Source organism: Bactrocera neohumeralis, chromosome 5, assembly GCF_024586455.1.
Source record: "Bactrocera neohumeralis isolate Rockhampton chromosome 5, APGP_CSIRO_Bneo_wtdbg2-racon-allhic-juicebox.fasta_v2, whole genome shotgun sequence".
In the NCBI taxonomy this organism is placed as follows: domain Eukaryota; kingdom Metazoa; phylum Arthropoda; class Insecta; order Diptera; family Tephritidae; genus Bactrocera; species Bactrocera neohumeralis.
Genome location: NC_065922.1, coordinates 72,960,280 through 72,988,083, shown reverse-complemented (window position 1 = coordinate 72,988,083; position 27,804 = coordinate 72,960,280). Strand labels below are relative to the sequence as shown.

The 27,804-nt window shown below is 33.4% G+C and overlaps 1 protein-coding gene and 1 long non-coding RNA gene across 4 annotated transcripts in view; one reads left to right on the top strand and one right to left on the bottom strand.

The window, feature by feature from the left end:
• Positions 1 to 27,804, top strand: part of LOC126759810 (uncharacterized) — a 136,429-nt gene that overhangs the window by 52,280 nt on the left and 56,345 nt on the right. For both annotated transcript variants that reach the window (XR_007667082.1, XR_007667083.1), the window contains exon 3: positions 18,372 to 18,457. This is a non-coding gene — a long non-coding RNA (uncharacterized LOC126759810). The remainder of the gene's footprint in view (positions 1 to 18,371; positions 18,458 to 27,804) is intronic.
• On the bottom strand, positions 243 to 26,327 carry LOC126759805 (sodium/potassium/calcium exchanger 3). Of its 2 annotated transcripts, XM_050474925.1 has the most exons (9): positions 25,987 to 26,326; positions 25,318 to 25,932; positions 4,482 to 4,655; positions 3,469 to 3,656; positions 3,193 to 3,379; positions 2,892 to 2,972; positions 1,531 to 2,073; positions 1,365 to 1,466; positions 243 to 1,051 (listed from the first exon to the last, which is right to left on the bottom strand). In XM_050474925.1, exons 2-9 carry the CDS (start codon positions 25,349 to 25,351, stop codon positions 714 to 716), a joined length of 1,647 nt encoding a protein of 548 aa, XP_050330882.1. In that variant the 5' UTR covers positions 25,352 to 25,932; positions 25,987 to 26,326; the 3' UTR covers positions 243 to 713. The 2 variants fall into 2 exon arrangements, with proteins under 2 accessions (XP_050330882.1, XP_050330883.1); XM_050474926.1 differs by lacking the exon at positions 2,892 to 2,972 and having other exon boundaries at positions 25,318 to 26,327.

The following is a 27,804-nucleotide window of genomic DNA, read 5'->3' as shown; positions in this document are numbered from 1 at the left end:
AAAAAAATATTTTTTTTATTTGAAATAATAAAAACAGTTACTTTCTGAAATAATCTATAGTATATGCGTCTACATGTATGTTGCTTTACTGTTCTTCTGGTGCATTTAAAATATTATGCATAAAACTTATAAAATACACAGCTTATTTTTACATAATTAAGCATTAGGATTTTTATTTATATGTTATATATAAAACTATAAATTTTTGCCAGTTTTTCACGTGTTTTATATGTGAACGCCAATTTGTTATTTATTTTATTTATTTAAATAGAGAAAGCGATTATAAGAAGGATTTGCTCGATTTTATTTACATTAAATTATTGAATACATTTCCCGCACAAACCAACGCGCTGAAGAAGACGCGCCATATAAGCGCAAAATAAAATCTTATTAAAAAATAAAAGTGAAGTAAATACAACTTAAACTTATAATACCCTTGTACAGCAATAAAATGAAGAAAATTATTTTGCAAGTTGCAGAGTTACACAAACAACTCCACACGCCAAACTACCAAATATGTCGCTGGTGTATTGTTGTTGTTGTAAACTTCGATTAACACCCGTTTTCAGGCATATTTCTTTTCACTACTTTTTTCGCATATTAAAATTTGTACGTATGTATATAAAACGCGCGCACACGCCGCCGCTTCTTCTTCCACTTCCACTTCACTCTGCCTGCCGCCCATTCCATTGCGCTCAACACTTTTCCACGCTTCACGAACGTCCACAGGTTGGCAAGTTGACCCGAAAGAATACATTCAATTCTATCAGCGATGCGAATATCATGAAAACCAAATACATAACCAAACAGGCCATGCCCACTTTTCGATCCAATTTGAATTTGTTGAATGAGAATGTGATGTAGAGCAAAAATAGTGTGGAGAGTAACGTTATAGCGGAATACTCGAGACCGGCCGAATTGATGCCGACATAATTTTGTCCCTGCTGTATGGGGAAGAAGACGGCTTTGATGAGCCACGGTACGCCCAAGCACAGAAGTATATCGAATGTATTCGAGCCGATCGAATTACAGATGCCCATTGAACCGTGACCTAGAAGGGGTGAAAAGTAGTAAAAAAATGTAATATGAGACTAGTTGTTGAGTTAAGAGAAATAGTTTGAAGAAGAAGGAATTGGTATACCAATACTTTCTTGCCGGTTTAAGGTAGGCAAAAAAGCTTGAACCATCTTTCAAACCCGACCTATCTTCATTGCAGATTAAGCAAATACACTAAAAAATTATTTTTCTTATAAACAATTCGGTTGCAAACCGTGTAATTTTTCAAAATAAGGACCTGGGTCCAGATTTTTCAAGACCGAGTTAGCGCTTTATCTCTTTATCGCACTCTGAGACTCTGCAATTACCTCGCTTAGCCACAATAACACTGGAAACCGCTTCTGGCACACTTGTGCCCGCTGCCAGAAATGTAATGCCCATCACTGAGTCCGGAATTTTCAGCGTGTCACCTTTAGAAAATAAAGAGAAAGATTATTGTAAGTTCAAGCAAGCAAATCTATTGACTTTACTGACCTATAATCGTAATCATCCAGGCGACCACGTACGACAACGAACCAATCCACACGATGCACATAATAAAAGTCAGCGGGAATATTTTATTGTTCTTTGTCTTCTTGCAATCCGGTATCGCTATGCGAAAGAGCAAGTGTATGGGCCAAATAATGATCCAAGTGAACTGTGCGAAGCAGCTCTTCTCCTTCGGGTAATGCAGCAATGAATAGTGCTCTTCCTCCACCTCCTCGTCGCTCGCTGTAGATGCGGCGGCTGCAACTGAGGCGGGTACGGCTATGGAAATGGCGCCAGTTGGTTGCAATTCCACTGCGCCTTTCTCGGTGGCGAGGCTGCTGGATATGAATTTGGCTTCGGCTGGTGGTTGTGCGGCAGTTGCTGCCGCTGTTGTTGTTGTATTTGAATTAGAATTGGTGTTGGAATTTGCGGCGGCAGCTTGCGTGGGAGGCGGTGACGCCGTTGGCTGCAGCTTTGGCGGCTCATTATTAACACCGCCATTTAGTTGTATTGTGGAGAGTTTGTGGCAGATGCGATTTTCCACAAGATCTACATATAAGATTATGCTCATATAAGTATTTGTGTTGCTTTGGGAACTCTACTGGCGGTTGGTTAGTGGAAAATATGTTAATATCGGTTATTTCATGCTAATCTAAGATTTGTTTGACATTTTGAAGGTATTATTTCTACAGCTAACAAGGTTTTCATGCTTTCGCGGGTATTCCTTAAAAGCCCACAAGATTAGAACAAAGCAGACAAGGAGAGATTTTCGAGTTCCATTAGATACGTTCATTTAGCTTTTGAGTTCCATTGACTGCAGGGAAAGCTAGGCTAAATCCGATTAAAATCTTTCATAAATTCTGTAAAAATTGCTTTGGTATTTTTAATACAGGATTGTAAGTGCAGAAACCGGGGAATACCGTGTTTTCATATAGTTTGTGAGTTTAAATTGATAGTTTCAACTTCAAAGCTCATCTTCTTCTTTGCTGCTGCAATGCTCAGCTCTGTTGCCTGTCTTGGTTTTTTGGACAGAGTTCCCGTCGCTTAATTTTGAGACCAACTGCTTTTCTGGGAAGCGCTACTGGTTTCAAAGAGAAGGTTCTGATTATTTGCTTTATGCCGGCCTGTAGCATACAGCTGTCATTCAAATGGACTCATCAATAACAAAATAAAGATCTTTTTACACCCTTTTGTATTATGAAAAATGGACCTAAGCAGTATATTATATCTTCGGTGGAGCCGAAGTCAACTATTTTTCTAATTTTCTTATATGTGTAAATAATCTTTTAAGTATAATTAGTGTATTTATGTACATGTGGGTTAGTATATTATGTATTTCGTATATAATATGTATTCTGTTCATCAACCTGGTTCCTTCTCATTGCTGTTTTTCGTTTGTATGCTGCAATTGGAAGAGCGACTGCGTGAGCGAGCCTGCTTTACGCCACCTGAATGCGTGTATGTGTGTGTTTTTGTTTGTGCCGGAGTAGGTTGAAAGTGTAAAAATGTATAAAAATGTCAATTAAATCAATTGTCATGTATCCGTTTTGAGTATGTTCTAGCTATGTAAGCAATATTTTGTATATTTTGTATAAAGACAGCTATCTTCATATGTTTTTGTGGCAATTGTTTCAAAAAAAATTTATCGCCAAAAATCAGCACACGTACCTTTTGCACACTTCTGAAATGTTTTATCAAAATACATCACTGCCAAGTAAACGGCATAGAGTGAGACTAATATCAGCGCCTCGTACCACTCGACGCGTTCGTCGTGCATAACGCAAATCAATATGGCGACTGTGACGCCATAAGCTATGCTATCGCGCGTCAAGGGCCACCAATCGAGTGGGATGGTCTAATAGAATTCAGGAGCAGATATTGAAAATGAATATACATTATTAAAAAGGTTACATGAAAGCTTCTTAATGGATTTTAGGTACCCACCATGCCCGCGCCAATCCCACAGCACGCGGCAACCGCTAGAATATTGAATACCGCCGAACCGACAATGGTGCCCACGCCAATGTCACCCTCTGTGATGAATGTACCTATCACATTGACGAAGAGTTCGGGCGCTGAGGTGGCCGCAGCCATGAAGGTGGCGCCAGCCACATCATTTGACATATTTAACGCTGTGGTGAGATTGCAAAAATAAATAAATAATTAAATAAATATAAAAAAAAGTACAAGAAAAATAATATTAAACTTAAATTAAATTAAAAAAAAATAATATAAATATTATTACAATAAAAACATAAAATTGTTGAAACAAAAAATTAAATAAAACTTAAAAATAATAATAAAATTAGAAAAAAAAGTTTATTAAAATAACAAAATAAAATGATTAATATTGAAAAATTAATAAAATTCAATATTAAAATTATATTAAATAAAAGAAATATTGCTTAAAAAATAAAATTATTGAAATAAAGAATTAAAAAAAATTGAAAAGAAAATTAAAATCAAAAGATTTAAAAAAAGGTTATTAAAATAACAAATTATAATTGTTAAAAAAAATAATAATTTCAAAAAATTAATACAAGTTAATATTAAAATTAATTAAAATAAAAAAATTTTACCTAAAATAATAAAATTGTTAAAATAAAAAATTTAAAATAATATTAAAAAGTAAAAAAAAGTTGTTAAACAACAAAATAAAATTATGAAAAAATTAACTTCAAAAAATTATTAAAAATTAAAAAAAAATATTATAAAAATTAAAAAAAAAAATATAAAAATTAAAAAAAAATATAAAAATTAAAAAAAAATTATAAAAATTAAAAAAAAATATTATAAAAATTTAATAAACTTAAAAAAAATTAATTAATTAATTAAATAAATAAAAACATATTGTGTTATAAACAAAAAATATCTAATAAAAATTAAACCAAAAAAAATTAAACAATATTTCCAGTGCAACATATTTTTACGCCTCTTCGTAATTTACCAACACTCACCTGCGCATATTTTTTCGACTGCAGGCACAAAGTACTCATCACATACTACCGCTAATGCTAGAAATAAATATAAACTGGCTATCACATGAAGTACAACAGCACCCGACTGTCTTTGCGCCTCGGTGAATAGATCCTTTGGGAAGTCGTCGATGGCGGGTTGTGTACAATTTATGTCTAAATGAAAGTAAATTTAATAAAAAAAAAAATAATAAATTACTAAATAAAATGTTTGCGGGTTTCTTAGTATATTTTCTGTAAAAAAAAACCTTAAAAATAAAAGTAATAATTTTTCAGATTTTTCGTTGATTTTTGGTAAAAATAAAAATAAATATTTGTATGCAATCCTGTAATAATGAAATAACTTCATATCAATAAATTAAAAATTTTGTTAAATAATTTTTGTGTTTTTAAACAATTTCATTTTTGTAATGAATTAAATTAAGATATTTAAAAAGATCTGAAAATTTTTTATATATAATTTTTTGAAATAATAAAACAAAAACTTATTTGCTGTATATTAAAAAAAATGTTCCAAAAAATTTAAAAATTTTTGGATTTAGAAACTCCGAAAAAATTAAAAAAAAATCGAAAATTAATTAAAGAACTTGGAAAAATTTTTAAAACAAAAAATTATTTGCTGCATATTAAAAAACCAATATTTCGAAAAAAATTTTGATTTAGAAGCTACGAAAAACTCAAAAAAAAAAAATTTAAAAACTGCGAAAAATTTTTATAAGTTACTTATGGAAAAAACTGGAAAAAATGTTAAAAGTTTTTTTTGTAAAAAATTGCGAAAAAATTAAGAAAAAACAAAAATTTATTTGCTGTGTATTGAAAAAAATATTCTGAAAATTTTTTTAAGTTTTTTGATTTAGAAAACTACGAAAAAATTAAAACAAAAAGTTTATTTTAAAAACTGCTGAAAAATGTTAAAAGTTTTTTATGTAGAAAACTGAAAACAAATTTAAAAACAAAATTTAATTGCTGTATAATAAAAAAAAATATTCGTAAAAAATTTTTGAAGAAATTAAAAAAACACAAATTTTAATTTTAAAAACAAAAACTTATTTGCTTTATATTTCAAAAAAAAAAAGAAATAATTTAAAAGTTTTTGATTTAGAAAACTCCGATTTAATTTAAAAACTGCGAAAAATTTTAAAAGTTTTTATGTAAAAAACTACGAAAACATTTTAAAATGTATTTATTTTTTTTAATATACAGCAAAAAAGTTTTTAATTTATTATATTTTTACTATTCCTAAAAGTATTTTTCTGGCGCGCGATTTTTCATTTGCAGACAAAATAAATTATTTTTATTATAGTTACAACAACTTTACAATTGTTTTTGTCAATATGACTTTCAAGTGCATTTCGCGTTTTATTGCCGTAAAGCATTGATCCACTAAATTTAACGAGGTGCGAAAGACCTTGAGAATTATTGCAGTTTGGAGTAAATACAACCCTGTGAGAAAACGTAACTTGCCATTATTATATTTGTGGAAGTAACAAAAAATGTAGAAATACATGGGGAAATTAAAAAAATATACATAAACGTTGTGAAAATTAGTGGAATTTTTTCTGAGTTTTTAAAATTCGATAAAAAAATTGATAGCGAAAATTAAAAAAAAATTTTTTTTTTTGAAAATGTAATTTTTTAAAGTATTGAAATAAATAAAAAAATTCTCCTTTTTTTATTTTTTTTTTTTGAAATTTGATAAATAAAAAATGCTCCTTTTATTATTTTTTTTTTTGGAAATTTAGTAAAAAAAATTTTTTTTTTTGAAATTTAATAAATACAAAAATTCGCTGTATATTTATTTCAATACTTTAAAATAATTAAATTTTCAAAAATATTTTTTAAACTTTTTATTACAAATTTTAAATATCGAAATATTTTTTGTAGCTTAATGAATATTTCTTGATATTTATTTTCAATAAAAATATTAATACAGTGAAATCTCCCATAAGTGCACACTAGTAGAACCAGCCTTTCTGTCTGTTTAATAGAGTACTGCGTTTAGTAGATTGTCCTTACTTGTGCTGCATCAAACATCTTGGGACCGACCACGGTTCACGGTTATGGAAATGTCCGCTTAATAGAGCGTTCGTTTAATAGAACTTCACTGTATCTACTTTTGAAACTTTATAAAAATTATAACATCAAAAAATATGTCTTTTAAAGTTTTTACTACATATTTTAATTAATAAAATATTTTTTATTTTTTAATTTTTTATTTTTTATTCATAAATTTAAAAATTTTATTTTTTACCTTAAAATATGAGTTTTGTGTTTCTCATACTTTATATTTAAATTAAAAGTATTATTTTTAGTTTTGGAAAATTTTTTACATTTATTATTTTTTTTAATAATATGTAGTATTTAATATTTGAAAAAAGTTTTTAATAATATGTAATATTTAATATTTAAAAAAAGTTTCATTATCGACCAATAATCCCTTTTTTTAATTTTGAAAATAACTATTTTCCTATTTTCTGCCATTATTCCATATTTTTTCTGGTTTCTGCCATTATATTGATAGGTGACAATAATATCGTTACGCCATAAAGAAGAAAAAGAAGACAATAATATCGATTATTCCACTACAATAACAACCGTTATCCATAACAACGCTGCAATTATTATAAATAAATAAATAGTAAGTGCCAAATGCGGCCGCTGACATTAAAATGTTAGCATTGCTCTACATATCGCATATACCCACATAAATACAGTAAAAATATCTGCCTATAACGGTTACATATTTGTGTATAGCTGCATTTTGACATATACTGAAAGGAGCCTGCTGTGGAACAAATATTTTAGAACTCTTTTTTTTACTAAACATGCATAACACAGTGTGACACTCCAAAATACTCGGGCAGCGATGTTACTTTTCTTGTAAGTCTTGTAGGATAGAACGAGAATCCAATTTTGGAATAGAAAGTTTCCAAGTGTTATTTAATGATAAGTGAGAAGCAAAAATCGTCTAAGTCTAACTAACGGTTAAGGCTGAGCTCAGGCTTGGAAACTCGAAACGGATTAGTTTGACAAATCGCTGTTGAGGACAGTATTCTGCCACCTCAGTAGCTAAGAGTGATATCTTACCGAAATGGCTGGCAGACTAATACAGTTCTCACCTCCTGTCCTATACTGTTCAATGCATGCCGCCATAATTCTCTGGTCGTACAGGTTCAGTTGAGATGAGCTCCTGATTCGTGTTCGAACCTGACTATGAAGATAAGCTCCCATAAGGACTTGTGTCAATCTTCGCAAGGTCTCCCTACTTGCATAGATAACCAAGCGGCTCATAAAGCGCAACTCATACAATGTGTGGAGTTAGCGGCTTAAAGCGGAAATCCGTAGAACAAAATGAATACACCGCAACAACAATAAAAAAACACACAGAATGAACAAAAAATAAAGATGACCAAAGCGAGGAATACGGGACCGTCTTCCATAGAAGTAGTAAGATAGTTAGATCCAAAAAAACCAGCAAAACTGTAGAAAAGACAACTTCTAGGAGAGAGCTCTACTTTAAGAAGAGCCGAATCCAAAAAAAGTTGTTCGCGCACGAAGTATTGAACATGTCGCAACCAGGTGTTTTGCCAGTTGTCTTTCAAGAAATCAGAAAAACCAACCGCCGAAGATGGATCACTCTTCACCACGATAATACAAACTCTCACATATCGACTGAAACAACTGTATTTTTGAGTACTCAAAACATCACTTAGATGAGTCATCTACCGTATAGTTCTGACTTTGGACCGAATGACGTAAATAATAAACTAAAAGATCAACGTTTTTCGACACCTGAAGAGGCGGTTGATGCGTTGAGAACGCATGTTTTGGAGATACCTCAAGCAGAGTGGCAAAAGCGCTTCGAAAATTTGGTTCAAGCGCATACTAAAGTATATAGATCTTAATGGAGAATATTTTGAAAAACAATGAAGCAATTTTTGATGATAAAAATTTGTTATAACAAAACCGATTTCAACAAAACTTCTACACTGAAAAAAATGTAGACAATTGTCATATGTTTTCATGCAAATTTGTCATCAGCACTCTTACTCTATATAAGTATACAGCGTGTTGTTTAAATACTATAAATATAGTGAACATATATATGTCTATATATACCAAGCATCTATTAATTTTCCTTGCTTTAACTGAGCATCATCTAGCATTTCCTCTACTAATTGCTTGTGTCGTCATTTTGCCACTGTTTTTTATTACTATCTATAAAGCCACTTGCTTTTATTATTTTGCTGTTGTTGTTGTTGGTTTGTGCCTGTTTATGTTTTAAGTTAATTTTCAATTTGTTTCGCATTTTTTATAATTTTTCCACTTGTTTTGTTTTGCCCTGCCGCAACGTTTTAATTGTGTTGATCGTTTGCCGCTTGCGTAGCCGAGCTTAGCTTAGCGCGCGTTTTTAGCCGTGTTTGTGTATGTGCGTGTATGATAATTAGATATTCTGCATCAATTTAAAATATTTATAACAATTTTAAAACTGTCGAAGTGCTAATATAGTAAAGGTTAATTGGTTCGGGTCTTGGAATGACTCAATTTTAAATTTTCATCAGTGAAATTGAACAAAAAAAAATTTTTTCTATTGTTTCTGAAATTTGAGCTGCACCATTTCATGAATTTCTTAGAGTTAGCAACTAAGTTCGCGATTTTTTATTAAATTTTCGTTGTATGTCCTATAAATAAAGGCTGTTTCGTGGCTTAAACCATCTGTTTTGAGTTTCTTTCCTAAATAAAGCACGCTTAAAGAGAATTCTCTGCTTCGATTTCATAATTTAGAGACTCTGTCATTCTGAGAAACTTGCTAGCTCTTCATAAATATTTGTAAGATTATGGTGAAAGACCCAGATGAGAAGGTTATCTAGTAATATCTACCACAGTTTTAATCATAAAATCAACTATTCTAGTATACTAGTAGTCACATAGATTTCGAACAAAACTTAGGTCAGTTTGGATCCTAAATGCAACTATTATTCTGGTCCTAGGAGCCCCAGGAGTGCGATTATAGAAGTGCGATATCCTCTAACCTGATCTCGAACAAAACTTTGGTCAGTTTGGTTCCTAAATGCAGCTATTATTGTGGTCATAGTAGCGCCAGCAATGCCATTATAGAGGTTGATATCCTCCAATCTGATCTCGTACAACAAAACTTTGGTCAGTTTGGATCCTAAATGAGGCCATTATTGAGGTTGTAGTAGCCCCATGATGCAATTATAGAGGTGTGATGTTCTCTAACCTGATTTCGAACAAAACTTTGGTCAGTTTGATTCCTAAATGCAAATGCAAGTGGACGTAGTAGCTACAGGCATGGCATTATAGAGGTCTGGTATCCTCCAACCTGGTCTCGAACTACCCGGTGTTACCTGCTCAACACTGAAAAGTCTTGAGTTTGTATCAAACTTAACTCTTATTAACTTTGTACAGGGGTAGCAAATACCGAACTAAAACTCGAGTTACCCCCGTCTATCCGTCAAATACCGACGAAACTTCATACCACTCTTCGTATATTACCATGGACCCTATTCCACTTCCGAAATAGCTTGTATTATTAATCTTCTTATGTGTTCCTTCAAGCATAAATCCCCTTGAGCCAATATCGTTGAAAAGGTACTTTTCTTAGATCTAGCTCTAGTTAATATTAGATGTGACATCAGGAAAATATGATTAATTAATTTAATAAGCTGAGTCAAGTCTCGTAGAATTCTAACAGTTTAGCCTATAGTTGAAACAATATTGTGGGAAACGTTCGTTTCTTGGGTTTTAAGCCTAAACTACAGTGCCAAATCTTAAACTTTGAGAAGAATGGTATTTAATCTTAATCTGAAAATATTTGAAGTAAAAGAAGATCCATTTCGAGGTTCTTAAGAAAAAATTAAAAAAAAAGAAAACAGAAACTTCAGATTTAATTTTAGTTGCGGCTACGTCTGAGATCGTCCATCCATTGAGTCCAATTTTCTATCACTCGTTCGAGCATTTCGACTGGTAATTGGCGAATGATACGGCCGATGTTTTGCTACAAAGCTTAAATCGAAGCGGAGTTGTCCACATAGACTTTAGACATTACATATTTCCACAAAAAAAGTCTAATGATGTGATATCACACGATTTTGGTGCCCAATCGACCGGCCCAAAACGTGAAATTATCTGCTCACCTAAGTGTTCTCTCGATAAATCCATTGATTGATGAGATGTGTGAGAAGTGGCGCCGCCTTGTTGAAACCAAATGTTGCCGAGATCACGAGCTTCAATTTCAGGCAACAAATAGTCGGTTATCATGGCGCAATTACGGTCGGCATTGGTGGTTACGTGCTCACCGGCATCATTTTTGAAGAAATATGGACCGATGATTCCACCGGCTTACAAACCACACCAAACCGTTATTATTTCTGGATGAAATGGCAGCTCTTGAATCTCTTCAGGTTGCTCTTCGTCCCAAATGCGGCAATTTTGCTTGTTTACATACCCATTGAACCAGAAATGGGCTTCATCGCTGAACAAAATTTGGCTCGAAAACGTTGGATCTTCTTGGAACTTTTCAAGAGCCTATTGAGCGAAGCGATGTCGCTCGGAAAGTTCGAGCGACTTTAGTATATTGTACGCTTTCAATTTAGGATTTCGACTAAGAATGCCAAGTCGTTCCATACGTCAGTCCGAGTTGCTGCGAACGGCGCCGAATCGACTCTACACGGTCTTCGTGTATACTCTCAGCTACGGCTGCTATATTTTCTTCTTGGCGTGCTGAACGTAGTCTATTCGGTCAAATATTATCCAATTATGAAAGCTGAGTCTCAAGAGTGGTGATGGTGTTGTGAGTAGTAAGCTCAGTAGACTGATTGTGTTGAGGTAAGGATTAGTACTTTTAGAAGTAAGCAGGCGGAACAACTTTTTTCGATCCAGAGATCTCAGACAAGTGAATAAACAAATTTATTTGAAATTTCCGAACTAAAGTAGGAGTGTAATGGGTCTTTTAGAACCTCCAAGTCATTTCCATATGTGTCGCGTTTCCTTGTAGTGCAGGAATGAACTCGAATTTAATTTCACATTATTTGTTTTATTTATAAATTTAGATTTACCACCCCTTGGGTGTTAGTCACGCATTCCACCCACGCCTTTACGGCGGGTCAACTATGCGCTTAGACACCTCCTACCGCTTATCATACACGGGTTAGACGTCTAATTACTTTTTATTGATTTGACTGCTTTGTTGACTGAAAGCAATGAACTATAAATACGCAACGAATTTATAAATATTTCAAAAGCGTTGTATTTACATACAAACAACTGGCAACGCGCAGCGGAAATGTCTAATACCGGCTGAGGGACGTCAGAAGCGCGCGCCACCTGCTGCAGCGCTTACATTACTTGTATGCAAATGTCACTTGTCAACTGCTGAACTGCGCTACATTTCACTGTCATTTGAATTTTTTAATTATTTAATAATTTTGCATTGCGGCGCGCTTAAACAGCACTTTGCGGCAAGCCACATTGACGCTAATGAGTTGTGCGCTATTTGCATTTCGTTCGACATTTAATGGGCGCTAGCGCTGAAGTAGTGGCACACATACACTAATTTAAATGTGTAGCGGTAATTGCGCTCATTAGTTGTGTGCGGCAGCAAAACGTTTGCGCTTCGCGCGCGTTTATGCGCCAAAAGCGTTGTTGGAGACGGCCGCGGCCCGCTTAATTTACATATAAAATTTCTAAAGTATTTTTCGGCATTTTGTACACCCTGTGTGACGTTTGCAATGTCTAAAAAGGGGCGGCGCAGGCATTTACTGCTAATCACATCACTAAATTACTAAATTAGTAGTAAAATTTCGTCAGCGCGTCGGCGAAACAATGCAAAAACGTACACATTTATATATTTGTTTTTGTTTTTTTTTCATTCTAAAGCTTCATACATATATAATATACAACGGCTTTCATTGTTTTCATTTCCACGGCAGCATTGTTGCCGATTTGTTTTATGTTTCCTCAATGCAATTAATTTGTTTCTTTTCGTACTTTACTCGTAACTGGCGCTTACGGACCGAGCTTTTGGTATTTATCTTAAATTTGCTTTTAAATGTCATTTCTTAGCTGTTCACACATTTAAAATTGAGTGAAAACGCTACTGACTTTCGTCGAATTTGAGCTTTCTGATTGATTTGCTTCCGCATTCATAAATTGCTTGTGAGATTTTTTCGCTAACTGTTATTCCATAGCATGATACATCCATTTGACAAGTGTATAATCACTTGTGACATTTATAATTATCAATTAATGTGGGATTCTCGCATATTTTAGGTAAATCATACAGTGTGATTTTCGTTTGACAGCTGTAAAATCACACGTGACATTTGCATATGTGGAAATAAAACAAAATTATAATTGAGTAGTATTTCGAATGTTGTGATTTTATCTAGTATTAGTTATTGTATACCGTTATGTCGTCGAAAATGTTCAGCTTCTATAAATACTAGGTTTGTTCCGATACTCAGTACCCTGTGATTTTCATCTGTCAGTGGAAAGATGAATTAATTCAAATGAATATTTGATATTTTTCGGTATAATTTGTGATTTTTATACGATTTATATAAATAAAATCACTTATGATATTTAAAAATAACGTTTAATATGAGATTATGTGAAATTTTGGTATTCTATAGCTTGTGATTTTCACTTGACAAATATGAAATCACCTTTCACGATTTATATACGACAGACGCAAAATCATATTTCACGTATCTAACGTTCGGTTTAAATTAATTTTTGTAGTTTTTGCGCTATTCAATAGCCTGTGATTTACATTTCAGTTCCGTCAAATCACTTGTGTTATTTATACTTATCGATTAATGCGTCACTTAACAGATACGAAATCACATTTCAAGTTTAAGATCAATTTAATTAATGGCTCTAGTTTTCTTCTGAAGTATTGAGATTCTCATAGGACCTACATCAAATCACTTGTGCTATTTATAAATATCGATTAATGTGAAATGCTGTAAATATTTTTGCATTCTCTCTTTGTGATTTGGATTTAACAAGGGCAAAATCATATTTCACGTATCTAACGTTCGGTTTAAATTAATTTTTGGAGTTTTTGCTCTGTTCAATGTTTCGTGATTTACATTTGACTTCATCAAATCACTTGTTGTTGAATGTGAGGCTATGTCGATATTCTACAGAATTTGTGGATATTTTACACTACCAAAATTTCATATGATTGATTTCTTTAACTTCTATACAGTTAACATTAGCTTGGAGAATGGAGTCATGTGTAGAAGTTCACACAAGTGAAGAGAGTTCTCTGACTGCCATTCACTTGGGAGTGGCCGGAAACGATTCTTTTACATATGGTTCGAGCAGCCCACGACTTCCAGTCTTAGATCTAATATCCTCTGTTTAGCCAAAGAACATCCGTTTGAAGCCGAGCTAAAGTGAGAAGGCGAACCAAGAGTTCTGCGCTGGGTTTTCAACCCGCCACGTAAATCAAAAGGAAACAACAGCCTGGGATGAGAGACACTCCTTTTTATTGTGCGCTATTTCCAGCAGATATGGAATAAAATGATGTAGGTGCAAATAAGAAAGGAATTTATAGACTTGAATTAAAAATTATAATAAAATTCGATTTTTTTGAATAAGCACGGGCTCTTTCGCAAATTGTAAATCTCTTAGCTTCCAAAGAAAATTTTAACCGAAACTTCTAAGCAAATTTCATCAATGAAATCGCTTCCTTGACTCAATTTTCTTTAAACATTGGTAGCTTAACTGTTTAATAGCTTTAACTGTTTAACGGTTTCAAAGGATTATTTACATTACGTTCGAAACTTAAATGTTATTAACCATTCATCGGTCCATACTTTTTAATAATTTTCCATAACCATCAATGGCGATCGTTATCGCGCCATGATAACCGACTATTTGATACCTGAAATGGAAGCTCGTGATCTCGGCGAGACTTGGTTTCAACAAGACGGTCCACACATCGCAGCATTCAATGGATTTATTGAGAGAACACTTCGGTGAGCAGATAATTTCACGTTTTGAGCCGTTCGATTGGCCACCAAGTCACACCGTTAGACTTTTTTTGTGGGATTATGTAAAGTCCTAAGTCTCTGCGGACAATCCCGCTTCGATTGAGGCCTTGGAGCAAAACATCACGCGTGTCATTCGCCAGTTACCTGTCGAAATGCTCGAACGAGTCATCGAAAATTGGACTCAATGGATGGATCATTTGAGACGTACGCGCGACCAACATTAGAAAGAGTTAATCTTCAAAAAATAAATGCCAAAGAATGTTCTTTCGAAAGATAATAAATATTCCCCATTAAATTTGGAATTTCTGTGTTTTTTCTTTAAAAAAGTAGAGTTCTTCGAAATAGACCACACTTTATAATGAAAATAGCGACAAAAGAGTCTGAACGCTGTGTATGCAGCTGATTTTTCCTTTGAATTTTACTGCTGACAGCTGTCATTTCATGTTCTGGCTTTTCTGGCTTAGAACTAACCAAAACTCTTGCTTTCGGTAAAGTTTACCAGCTCTTAACTGTCAGCTGGTTGCTAACTAGATATTGAGCAAACCATTTGCAACATGTTGCCGATAAAGTACTGGTTAAGCGCTTAACCATATATTGCGAAAATAATCATAATTAAACCTAGCTTCTACTATAATTATATTCTCGCTGTCATTATTATTAACGTGCCTTTGAGAAACAAAACTCTTTTGAAACTAATCTTTGTGATGTCTCTATTTTCAGCTGTCAACTTTTCACTTTTAGCTTTTCTTTTATTTTTAGCTTGTGAGCAATAAATTGAGATCAATTAATTTAAGAAATTTAGCCGTAAAGTCAAATGAATAGTTGACGTCGGCATGACACGAAATCAAAGCGGTCAAGCAATTATTTAATTGAAGATGCTTTTAATGTATGCTATATTTAATGACAATGTTAATTTATTTACGAGCCCAATGGATTAAAATACAGTGTGGCTAATTGAATGCGCGTATCTCGTATGTGGAAATGTATAACAAAAATATAGAAAATGTTGGTTTTTTTTGCGATGACTCGGAAAAACGAAGACACTTGTCTTGAGAGAAGTTTAGAGGGCCTAGAAACCATAACCATCTGACCAAGTTGGTACGAAGTCAAAGTAAAAGCTCGCGTCAAGAAGCGCGCTTTTCTTGCCATTCTCCGTGGGCTTTCGAAAACTCTTTGTCCGATCGAACAATATTTTCATATATTTTTTATTGTAAGAAATCGTTATTGATATTAAAAATTATTATTCGTTGTGAGATTAAAGTTTGAGGACAGTTTTAAGGGGTTGTTATGCCCAGCGGACTTTCAAAACAGGTATAATTTTTGATTATCCTCTCGTAGTATGTTCCAAGTTTTGATACTTGGCATAGATGAGATTATATATGTATACTAAGCTAAGACCCGCAGAACATTTAAAAAGAGATCGAGAGTAACTAGTCAATGCAGTTAGTCATTCATATTTTACTAGCGCTAGCATCAAGATAGGAAATATTAGATTTCTACTACGTACCAATTCAAACAGGGTAAGATCGCTGAAATAACAGTCGTTGGAGGGATAATCCAGGTTAAATCCGGTAACATAGAAACAGCTGTTGTGGGAATTGTCTTACTAGTAGTATTGCTATGAAATCTAAATATATGGTAGTATGTACTATATACTGAGTTTTACACATGGTTGCCATTCTTCTTCTTCATTGGCGTGGACACCGCTTACGCAGTTATAGCCGAGTTCTGTCCTTTTCATTAGGGGTGTTTTTTTACGTGGCGGGTGCCACAACCAACCCTGGGAAGAATGATTCGCCTTCAAACGGATGTTTATTGGCTACCCAGAGGATACTTGGTATAAGACCGGAAGTCGTAAGCTGCCATTCACTCAACGTTATTTATTTATACTTTGTGAACAATATGGTGAAGTGAGTGAAAGTCAGAGTTAGCGGATCTTCAGTTGAAGTCTCGACTTAACCAAAAACTACAGGTTTTCTAAAAGAAACTTGGGTCCTATTCTGTAACTCGATTCGAAAATGTATTCTATTCGAAATTCGGATCTACTTTATCATTATGCGAAAGTTGTACCACCCTGTGCCAGAAAAAATACGTACAATATTCGTTTTTGCTTTCTACAACTCAAAAGCTAACGAATATTTTATTCGAAAATTGGCTTGAAAATCCGAAAATCGAGTTACAGAATATAAAAAATCCGAAAATGAGTTCATACCATGATCAAGTCTGACTCAATACCGTGTATTATTTAAACTTTGGTGAGTCATTGGTGGTGAAATTACACAGTTTAAAAAATTTCTCGAAATGTTTAAGGTGCCGTTAGCAATATGTAAATATATCGCTATTTTAGTAATTTTTATTAGTCCAATTCATAAGGATATCATTTTTAACAAGGGCTTCGGAAAAATGTGGCGTTGATTTAACCAAGTCTTTACATGAACTAGTCTCTCAGTTTTTGAGATATCGCGAAAATATTTCGCAAATATGTATATTTTTTTACTTTGCATTTCAAAAACTGCTAATTTGTTGGAACCACCGATATTGGACCACCATACAAACGGAACGTTCATAGTTAAGTCCTTGTATGGAAAACTTTTTTATTTGAGAAAATATTTTTATGAAACTTGGTAGAGCTTATTTTTGAAGGCAACGGTACAATCTCCGCGCAAATTGTTTAAATCTGGCCACTATAGCATATAGCTGCCATACAAACTGAACGTTCAAAATTAAGTCCTTGTATGGAAAACTTTTTTATTTGAAAAGATATCTTCACGAAATTTGCTACGGATTATTTTTGAATACAACCTTATAATCTCCGCACAAATTGTTTAAATTGGGCCACTATAGCATATAGCTGCCATACAAACTGAACGTTCAAAATTAAGTCCTTGTATGGAAAACTTTTTTATTTGAAAAGATATCTTAATGAAACTTGGTAGAGCTTATTTTTGAAGACAACCTTATAATCTCCACACAAATTGTTTAAATCGGACCATCATAGCATATAGCTGCCATACAAACTAAACGTTCAAAATTAAGTCCTTGTATGGAAAACTTTTTTATTTGAAAAGATATTTTCACGAAACTTGGTAGAGCTTATTTTTGAAGACAACCTTATAATCTCCACACAAATTGTTTAAATCGGGCCACTATAGCATATAGCTGTCATACAAACTGAACGTTCAAAATTAAATGCTTGTATAGAAAACTTTTTTATTTGAAAAGACATTTTCATGAAACTTGGTAGAGCTTATTTTTGAAGACAACCTTATAATCTCCACACAAATTGTTTAAATCGGGTCACTATAGCATATAGCTGTCATACAAATTGAACGCTGAAAATCAAATTCTTGCATGGAAACTTTACTATTTATGAATGGTATTATAGCTTACGTGCAACCGAAATCAACTTTTTTTGCTGTTTTTTATGAAATGTAAGACAAACTAGCCACCGGTTCAAAATTTGAGGCAAATGCGTGACATTTTCTATTCGAAAATACTTCTATGCTCTCGTCTCCACAGCGGAATCTATGGTTATGTTGCATATGCAGTTTACTATAAGCTAGCTCTAAAGCTACAAGACACTGCTTGAATGCCGCTTAACTAGCATTTACAGTAGCAGTGTATTAAGCCACACACGCACATATACATGTGTATACATTGCTGTAATATGTATGAAAATAAAGTCATGAAAAGAAAACGATATCAATCACGCTAAATTAAGTTCACTTTAATTTAATCAGTCGCTTATGAATGCACATCTGTAGCTATAGCTACACATATATGTATGTGAAAGTACTGTTATATATGTATGTATGTGTTAATACTCTCTACACTTTTTTCATTTCAGTTATTTACTCCGGCACATAAGCAACAAAGCTTGAGTTAAGCAATAAGCAGCAAGTGTGAAGGCAGCGACACTTTATTAAGACGCAAGTAAGTAAGCGCACAAATAAATATTTATATATTAATACTATGAGCATATATATAATACATAAGTAAGCAATTTTACACTCAAAACTCGCCGCGCACACGCTTATGCGCTCACACATGTTTTCTCTCACATTTTTCGCTGCGCCAACTGCTTTTTTACGCTCTTTTTCAAGCATCCTTTTAGGCGCACGAGCGTCTGTGAAATATGTAGTTTACGAGCGCTGCTCAGCTGTTAAGCGCTCTGCATCGTCAAATGTTCAATTTCAACTGATCTCTTGCTATACTGAGCGTAGATTTCCTTTTTGTATTGCGCTCAGCTTGCGGCGCACATATTTCACCGCTGGTTCGCTTGCATTGCGACCTGTAACCGTCCTTTAGCTCTATATTTCTTGATATTAATGTTAATATATATTTATTTTAAGTTTGCTCAGTTATTTACTTATTTGTATGTCCACAAGTATTTGTCCGTTCATCATTTACTTTTGTGCATTATCTTTGCTTAGCAAGCATTCTCCGCGTTCAGCTAATGCGGCCTGCCGTCATTTGGCATCGCTTTAATTTCATTTCTAAATTGTTCGCCTTTTGTGTGACAATTTACGTTGATTTGATCGTTGTGTATACAAATACAGAATATAGAATAGAAAGCCAAAAAAGCAACTAAAATTATTTGAAAATTGTTATATTTCTAACATAATCAAAGCTGTGCTCTCCTAGCCTTACAGTTTGAGATTAATCTTGAAAAAGTAGCAGAAGATTCGTTTGAATGTTCTTAACTGCCAAGTGAAGTTTGGGGCTACAGAAAATGCAAGCAAATATTTTTGACTTACTTAAACTTGAATATTAAAACCTTTACCTAACAGTCTGAGAGGCTTTCAAGCTTTTTCGAATACGCTCGATATTATTGAATCTTGATTTTTAAATAAATATAAAATAAATATTATACTTTAGAAACATTTGAGTTTAAGTGTGTTTTCTAAAACAGTAGATCTATCCAAGAAACCCATATTCCAGTATCTCTAAAACTTCTGTAGCTGAGATCAAGCGAGTTGGTAAATGAGGGACCCTTTGATTGCCAAATCTATCTATGGGTTCAGGACAGGCGGTAAACCTATAAATATTTAGTGTTATTATTTTGTATTAAAATTCAGAACTCGCATATTCCAGTAGCTCTAAAACTTCCAGCCTGAGATTAAGCGAGTTGGCATATTAGGGACTTTTTGGTTGCCAAATCTATCTATGAGATCAGGCGAGTTGGTAAACCTAGAAATATTTAGCGTTATTATTTGGTAACGAGGACTTAATGAAAATTACTGTTATTTTTGGAATAACGGTGTTTCATAAATAGATAGATGATATCGAAAGCGTTTCTAAGAACATTATTAGTGATCGTCTAAAAAGTTTAGTACAAATTATGGTTATCACATTGTCAGGCATGCGTTCAGGCGAGCTCGATTTGAAATCTTAAAGAAATTTAAAATGAATTTTATCCTAGACAACAACCAATTTTCTGAAAACGAAAAGTGTTATGAGCCCCTGAGGCAAATAGCGCTGACTTTAGAACTTTTTTGAGTGATCTTCTTTAGTCATTAGTGGTCAAAGGATTCGATTTTTATTTTTATTGTTTTTTGTTTCACTTTTCATTATCTTTAGTTCATAATATTATATAAGGTCTATATGAAATCACTTATTTTTCCGTTAGCTGGCTTAAGTAATCTGATTTCGTACCAAAAAAAGTACCAGACAGTGCTGTGATAGTTCGCGACTCAGTATTGTTTGAGCACGCGTCAAAGATGAACACAAACAAAGAGAAAATACGCCATATTTTACAGTTTCTTTTCGATATAGGCGAAAATGCAAGCACAGGTTCTGATACCGTAATGGTCAATTTTTCGTTTCGTCTAGCCCGTTCAGGTAATTTTAATGACAAATATGCTCCGGTAGGCCAATTTTCGAAAATGTTGGTAAAGTAAGGGAAATCATAGAGTCCGATCTCATGAATCCGGGTCTCAATAACCGGAACGGATCCGGACTTTCATCAGGTCAAGGACTGCCAACTTGGCACCAGTCTTTGAAATTATTTCGGGAATATTTTCTGCCGCTACAACAACGATCACTTAGGTTTTATTATGTGTTTAGTACGAATGGCAGGGTATCATCTACTATGAGCTCGACTCCTGCAGCCAAACACCTAATTCGGAGCTGTACTGTTCACAATTTGGACCAACTGAACAAAGCAATAGCTCAGAAGCGTTCAACTTTGTTTAGTAACAGAAAATTTATATTTTATCAGACCAACGCGGGACCATACGCAAGATACATAGTGACTGGGCAGAAACTCCGGCAGCTTGGTCGGAAAGTTCTTCCACCTAATATTCCGGACCTGGCACCAAGTACTAATTTCTATTTAATTATTATTTTAGGCGCGATTGGCTCTATAAGAGTGGCTTTATTAAAATAACTTTATGATGGCAACAAATAGGCTCATGCTAAACTAATTCTTCAATGAAAGCCAAAACTAACAGATTCTTTTTACTAGACGTTGTATTACTTTTTTACAATTTTTTATGATTTTATACACTTTCCTTTAAGTGCTTTTTGATTATTCAATTTTGTTATTGAATAACCTACAGAACATTATACATTATTTTTCAAATATTTATTTTATTTTTCTTGATTTTTTTATTTATTATTTTTATTTTTTTTTATTTTTTTTTATTTTTTATTTTTTTTTTTTAATTTTTTATTTTTTTTTTATTTTTTTTTTTTTTTTCTTTGTTTTTATAATTTTTTTTTTTTATTTATTTTTTTATTTATTTTTTTTTATTTTTTTTTATTTTTTTTTATTTTATTTTTATTTTTTTTATTATAATTATTTTTACAATATTTTAATTATTTCCGCATACATTTTAAGATTTTCCTATTTTGTGTGTTTTAAATGCATTTTCATTTTATTTTCGGTTTTGCCTTTCTATGTTTTATTTTTTATTAATTTGTATTTTGTAAAATATTCGCATGTAATTCGTGTTTCGTATTTCTCTTCTTCTTGCCATTCACTACATTTTTCCATTGCGGTTCCGCTTCATTGCCTCGACTACTTTTTTGTTCTACGCTCAGTGTGAATTGAATTTTTGTTACGCATACGCCACGTTGTACATATACTTTTCGTTAGTTTCGTTTCATTTTCATTTAAACCACGGCTGAAACTGAAGCGAGCTAGACACAATTGCTTATGGATTTAGTTGAAAAGGGGTTGGGTTTTCAATTTTTTGTTTTATTTACTCTAATTTTCCATGTTTGCTTATGTGTGTGTGCGTTTAGTGCTTCATTTGTTAGCATTATTTTGTTAATTTATATTATTTCGCTCCGTTTCTTTTGCACGGCATTCGTAAATAGGTTTTTGTTGTAATCTTATTTTATAATATTTTTCTACTTTTTTAAAGATATTTTTAAAGTTCATTAGCATTATTTTTTCAATGCGAAGCAATGGTTCTAAACTCACTTAATAAAGTTTTGGTTTAATCATAGCAATAATTTTTTAAGCTTTTTACTAAATATTATGGATTTGCTATTACAAAAGAGTTTCCAAGATTTAATTAAGTAAATGCATGAGTTAAATTATATAAAATTATTATATTTTTGGTTAAGACAGTTGAAATTCTGCTAACAGCCATAAATTTTATGATTTGAGTGATTCTGAAACCACAGGTTTGACAGTTTCTTTATAACACTCAAACAAAATGAGGTTTTGAAGTTTGTAGATAAGAGAGAGAGAGGGAGACTGAGATAATACCCTGCATATTCTTCTTAACTAAAAATTTCTACTAACTAAAAAGTCAGTATATCGGCGAGTATTTTTATCAGCTGTTAAATAAATAAATTTTATACTTCGAGAGATTTCGAAACCACAGGGTTGACAGTTTCTTTATAACACTCAAACAAAATGAGTTTTTGAAGTTTGTAGATGAGAGAGAGAGAGAGAGAGAGAGGGAGAATATCCTAAATATTACTATTAACTAAAAATTCCTAACAACAAAATTCCTCCTAAAAAAGTCAGAAGATCGGCGAGTATTTTTTCAAGCTGCTAAATAAAAATTTTTTAATTTGACGCATTCCGAAACCGCAGAGAGTGAGAGATTATTCTGAATATTCCTATTGACTAAGAAAGCCAAATATTGGCGTGTAGTTTTATCAGCTGTTAATAAATGAGGCGTCTTTCCAAAGTTATAAAGACATTGTTCGCTCATCTTAAACTGAAACTAAATTCTCTAACTCTACAATCTATAATACTCTTATGGAATAGCGGTAATATGCAGTTCTGTGAAATAATATAGTGTCGGTAAATATCTTATTAGATTGAACTCTTATAGATTTTGTATGGGACTTCCACTTAGGAGCATAGTGGGCTATGATTTCTTAACGATGGAAATTTTTAATTTTTCTAGCATTGTTGTTATGAAATGACTGCTCAAAAAGCCTCAGTAATCTTTGAATAGTAGAATATTCTGTCTTAACCGTTCTACATATACCAAAACCGGGTGAATAAAAAAGTGACGCAAAAACATGGAGATATTACTTATTGAGACAAAAGTTCAAAGAAAAGTTATGCCATAGTGTAATATTTCCCTAAATATCTCTGCTTGGATCATAAAGAAAGTGATAAGCATAAAGGAAAGAGAAGAAATTTAGACAATGCTGAGTAAGTTCTATCAGTAAAAAGAGAAAGAGCCGGAGAACTTTAAATTTTTTTTGATCTACCGGAATGAAGAACCAGGATTAACTTAAAATACCCGAAGCACCGAATTCAAGACAAAAAAAATATAAAATAGTGAACAATATTGTGGAGAAAAAACTATAAAATAGGGAGGAACATTGTGTAGTCCAGATAGATTTGGGTCTTGTTTAAAATCTATATCAGTGTTATTTCAGATAGTTTTAGCAAGAAAAAAACATTAACTTCGCCTGCACTGATTTTTAATACCCTACACAGCAGCATTTCGTATGGTATATAATTACACCCTTATTCTGCTTTATATACAATTTGATCGCCCAGTTTGTATGCCAGCTATAGCTTTTTAAATAGATTTAAGATTTTATTACTTATTGTTAGGCTTTAAGAAAAAGCAGATACAATAAATAAAATAATTTTAAAAAAAGCTATACGCTATATTGGTCCGATCTAAACTATATGTGCGGTAACCGTAGCCTTGCTTTGGAAAATATGCCATGCCAAATTTCATGAGTATAATTTGACAAAAAAATTTTTTACATGTAAGGGCTTGAGCTTAATTAATTAGTTTCTATGTCAGCTATATGCTGTAGTGTTGATATATCGGCGATTTCAACAAATAAGTAGCTTCTTGAAGAGAAAAGTACCTTTGAGAAATTTCAGATCGATTTCTTAAAAAGTGAGGGACTAGTTCGCATATATACAGCAGGACCAACATACAGGACAGATATATTTAAGTAGGCGGACATGGCTAAATCGACTTAGCTCGACACGCTGAGCATTTTACATGTATATCGTCACCTAAATTGCAAAATAATTTAACATCACTTTTCATAAGTTTACGGGCGAAGGAAAAACGATATAATAGAAACCACTCATATTGAAAAAAATTTTGAGTTTTGGTTATGAAGTGGTTATATATTGGTTATATCCGATAGCGGAAGCTTAAAGTTTTATACATACAGTTATGTAATATTATGTAGTGAATCGTAGGCAATAAAAAGCTCAATATTTATTTTTTGATGATACGTTGTTTTGCATTTAATGTGACGATGTACTTTGTAATACTTTATAGGGTCTCCGATGTTTCCTTGTGGATGTTACAAACTTCTTGACAAGTTGTGCCCCCTGTTCAGGTTATACAAATAATTTCCTGCACTTGAAGACCATTTAAAATAGAATTTGTTAATCTGGGAGTTCTCTATACAATGCTTAGTAATAATTCAAGATCAGCAACTCAGTTCGCTACTGAGATTTATACAGTTTTTTCGAGCTAACGCAGAGTTCAGTGAAGATTTGTAGGTGTCAAGTCAAGTGTGGAATCATTTTAGGAGCTGGAGATATAAGTTTGAAAAGATTGACATAAGGAGAAGGGAGGCGGAGAGAACATTTCGTGAATTTTTTCGAAAATATTCGGGAATCTATACAGCTCTTTCGAGCTAACGCAGACTTCAGTGAAGATTTGTAAAGGTTAAGTCGGGTGTGAAATCTTTTTGGGAGCTTCAGATATAAGTTCATGAATTTTTCGAAAATATTCAGAAATGGCTCTTTCGAGCTAACGCAGAGATCAGTGAAGAATTTGAGGTCAAGTCTGGTGTGAAATCCTTTGGGAGTTTCAAATATAAGTTTGAAAAGTTTGGGAGGAGGAAGGAGGAAGGAGGAAGAACATGGATTCATGAATTTTACCGAAAATATTCGGGAATTTATACAGCTGTTTCAAACTAATACAGAGATCAGTGAAGGTTTGTGGGTGTCAAGTCTGGTGTGGAATCCTTTTGGGAGCTTCAGTTATAAGTTTGAAAAGTTTGGTAGAAAAGCGGAGCGGTTTCGTGAGTTTTTCCGAAAATATTCGCTAAGAACTGGATTCCTTAATAGTCATGAACTGATTCTTTAACAGCAGTCTCCACCACTTATATGAGTATATTATGTAAAGAGAGAATATTTGATGTTACATAAAAACAAACACTTTATCTTTTTCTAATAAAATACTTTTTAAAAAATGCCCGCAGTAAAGTCTTGTACACAGAAAATATTATATAAGTCTCGCGAATACGTATATTGTTTTGATTGTAGGACTACTAATTCAGCGAGTACGCTTATAAGGTTAGATAACACTACACAGTAAATCCTTATGTACCGGTTGTGCTGCTGAGGCCCCAATGATCTTCCATGTTGCTGCTTAGCTTTCTTCACTCCTTGACAGCCGCAAAGCGTTAACTCTGCACTTATAACCGACGCTGACACTGCGTTGACTTGAGTGCGCGTGTACTCAGCGATTTTTTGTCAGCTTTTGAGGCGAAAACGCAAATTCGAAAATACGCTCTTTTCACACAATTTCAACTCATACGCGCGTTTTCACATAAATTTCTTCTTAACAGAACTTCAGCAAGTGATTAGAGATTCGGAAATTCGATAAGTATTCTTCAGTATTTTCGCATAACTTTTTTTCTGGTTTTTTCTACTTTCTATCACTGACTGACAGAACGGGTTTTTTGCGTTGCACACTCGCGCACTAGTCGACAGATAATCCAGCCACCGCAAACGAAGTGCTCGCACTGCCCGCAAACGTTTACTAATTCACGCGCTGTACCAACGCCATGCGCGTCTTAGTCGTTATCGTCGCCACCGTCGTCACCCGGATCGAGTGTACGCCACTCGCTACTAAACGCGACCGGATACGTTTAAACTCGTATTACAGCTTTCGGCAAATCTTCTGAGACTAACTAACGGCAGCTACACAGCTTAAGCAACCCTGCAACACGAGTATATACTACATTTGTACATACATATGTATCTATATACATACATATGCATATGTATGAATGCCGTCAATGATAAACGTTTGCGCCTTTCCGTCTTCGTTTGCGCCGCTCACGTTGTCGGTTGTTTGTTCGTCGTCGTGCACCGCCTTAAGCGACGTCTTTACCGTCGTAATGTTGCGCGTTGCCGAGTACCAATCATTCGATTTTCAACATCCTATTGTCGCCGTAAATGGTTTTTGTTGCTGCTGCGACTGCTGTTGTGGTTGTTGTAATCATTTAATTTTCGGTGCTTAGTCAAAGGAATTATTACTAAGTGACTTGAAAAATTTGCCGCGCGTACTAAACGTAAGCCGCCATTGCCAGTGTCGTCGACTAGCATACTGAACGGCGGGTCAACGTGATGCACCGTGCCGAGTGCCAACGACTACGACTACGACTACGACTCCGACTCAACAAAAACACAGCGCCGACGCAAGCGTAATCCATGACAATTGACAGTGATGGCAACAATTGCCGCTGCCGTAAGTGTGTGTAGGTCTGTGTGGTTGTGTATTTAACGCGCTGCGGCAGGTCGCATGAAAAGCGTGGCAAACGGAAAGCGCTATTTGTTGACGCGTTGCGCTTGTGTGCAGCATGTAAGCTTCAACAGTTGATTGTCGCTGTGTGTTTGCATGTGCATACATACATACATATGTATTGTGTGGCTGCCACCGGCGGCTGCTCAATCAGCTAGTTCGGCGCGTCGCGTTTGACTGACGCGCAATCAGCAACGCCAAAGTTGACGGGTCGCGGCAAGGTATGGCGTACGGCTTGATTGCGCACCCACCCACCCAGCGCGGCAATATGCCTATTTACAAATATAACAAGCAGCGCTTACTTTTTAGTTAATCTCTTTTGTCCAAATGTAGGTTTTTCTAATGCGCGTACGTCTGACGCGATTTTTAGACATGCATATACACACATATATGTATAAATGTACATATGTATATATGTATATATGTATATGTGTAGATATGTATATACATACGATATATGTATGTATATGTAACTGTGTATTTACATACATATATTTAGCAAAGTCGGCGCGCGACCCAGCTGAAATGCAGGTGAATTTCATTCGCTTGATTTGCTCGTGTATTAATGAACTAAGAAAATCATTAAAATTAATGAAAATGTTGTTTCCAAAAGAATCTATGAAAAATGTTTGATAAAAAAATTTAAATCAATTTAATGAAATTTAGGGAATAAAAAAATAAATAAAACAACATTTAGTAAAATTATTAAAAAAATTAAAATGCTGATGCAGCTGATTCCGTTTTGAGGTTAGTTTTTAATGATTTTTTTTTTACAACTTTAAAAATTTCAATGGGGCAGGGTTATGCCAATATAAATAAAAATTTTAGAAATATATAAAAAATAAAAAAAATAAGTAATAGAAAAGAATTATAAAGTAATCAATATAAAAAAAATACATTTTAGTAGAAAATGTTGCAACAATATAAATAAAAATAATAATAAAACAAAATTCAAAAAAAAAAAATAATATAAAAAAGTTAATAAAAGTAGGAGTTTATAAAAAAATTAAAAATAAGTAAAAGTAAAAAATTAAGAAAATAGAAAAAATTAATTAAAAAGTAAGAAAAAAGTGTTGTAAAAATATAAATATAAAATAATAAAATTAAAGCAGCTAATTTAAGAATTGGCGACGCGTAGCGAAAAGAAGAAACGACTGGCGCGCTGTAGTTAACTCGGCTATAATCGCGTAAGCGGTGTCTACGCCAATTAAGAAGAAGAAGAATTTAAGAAATCAAAAAGAAAAAAATAGAATAAAAAAAAAGTAAAAAAAAAAATAAAAAAAAAAT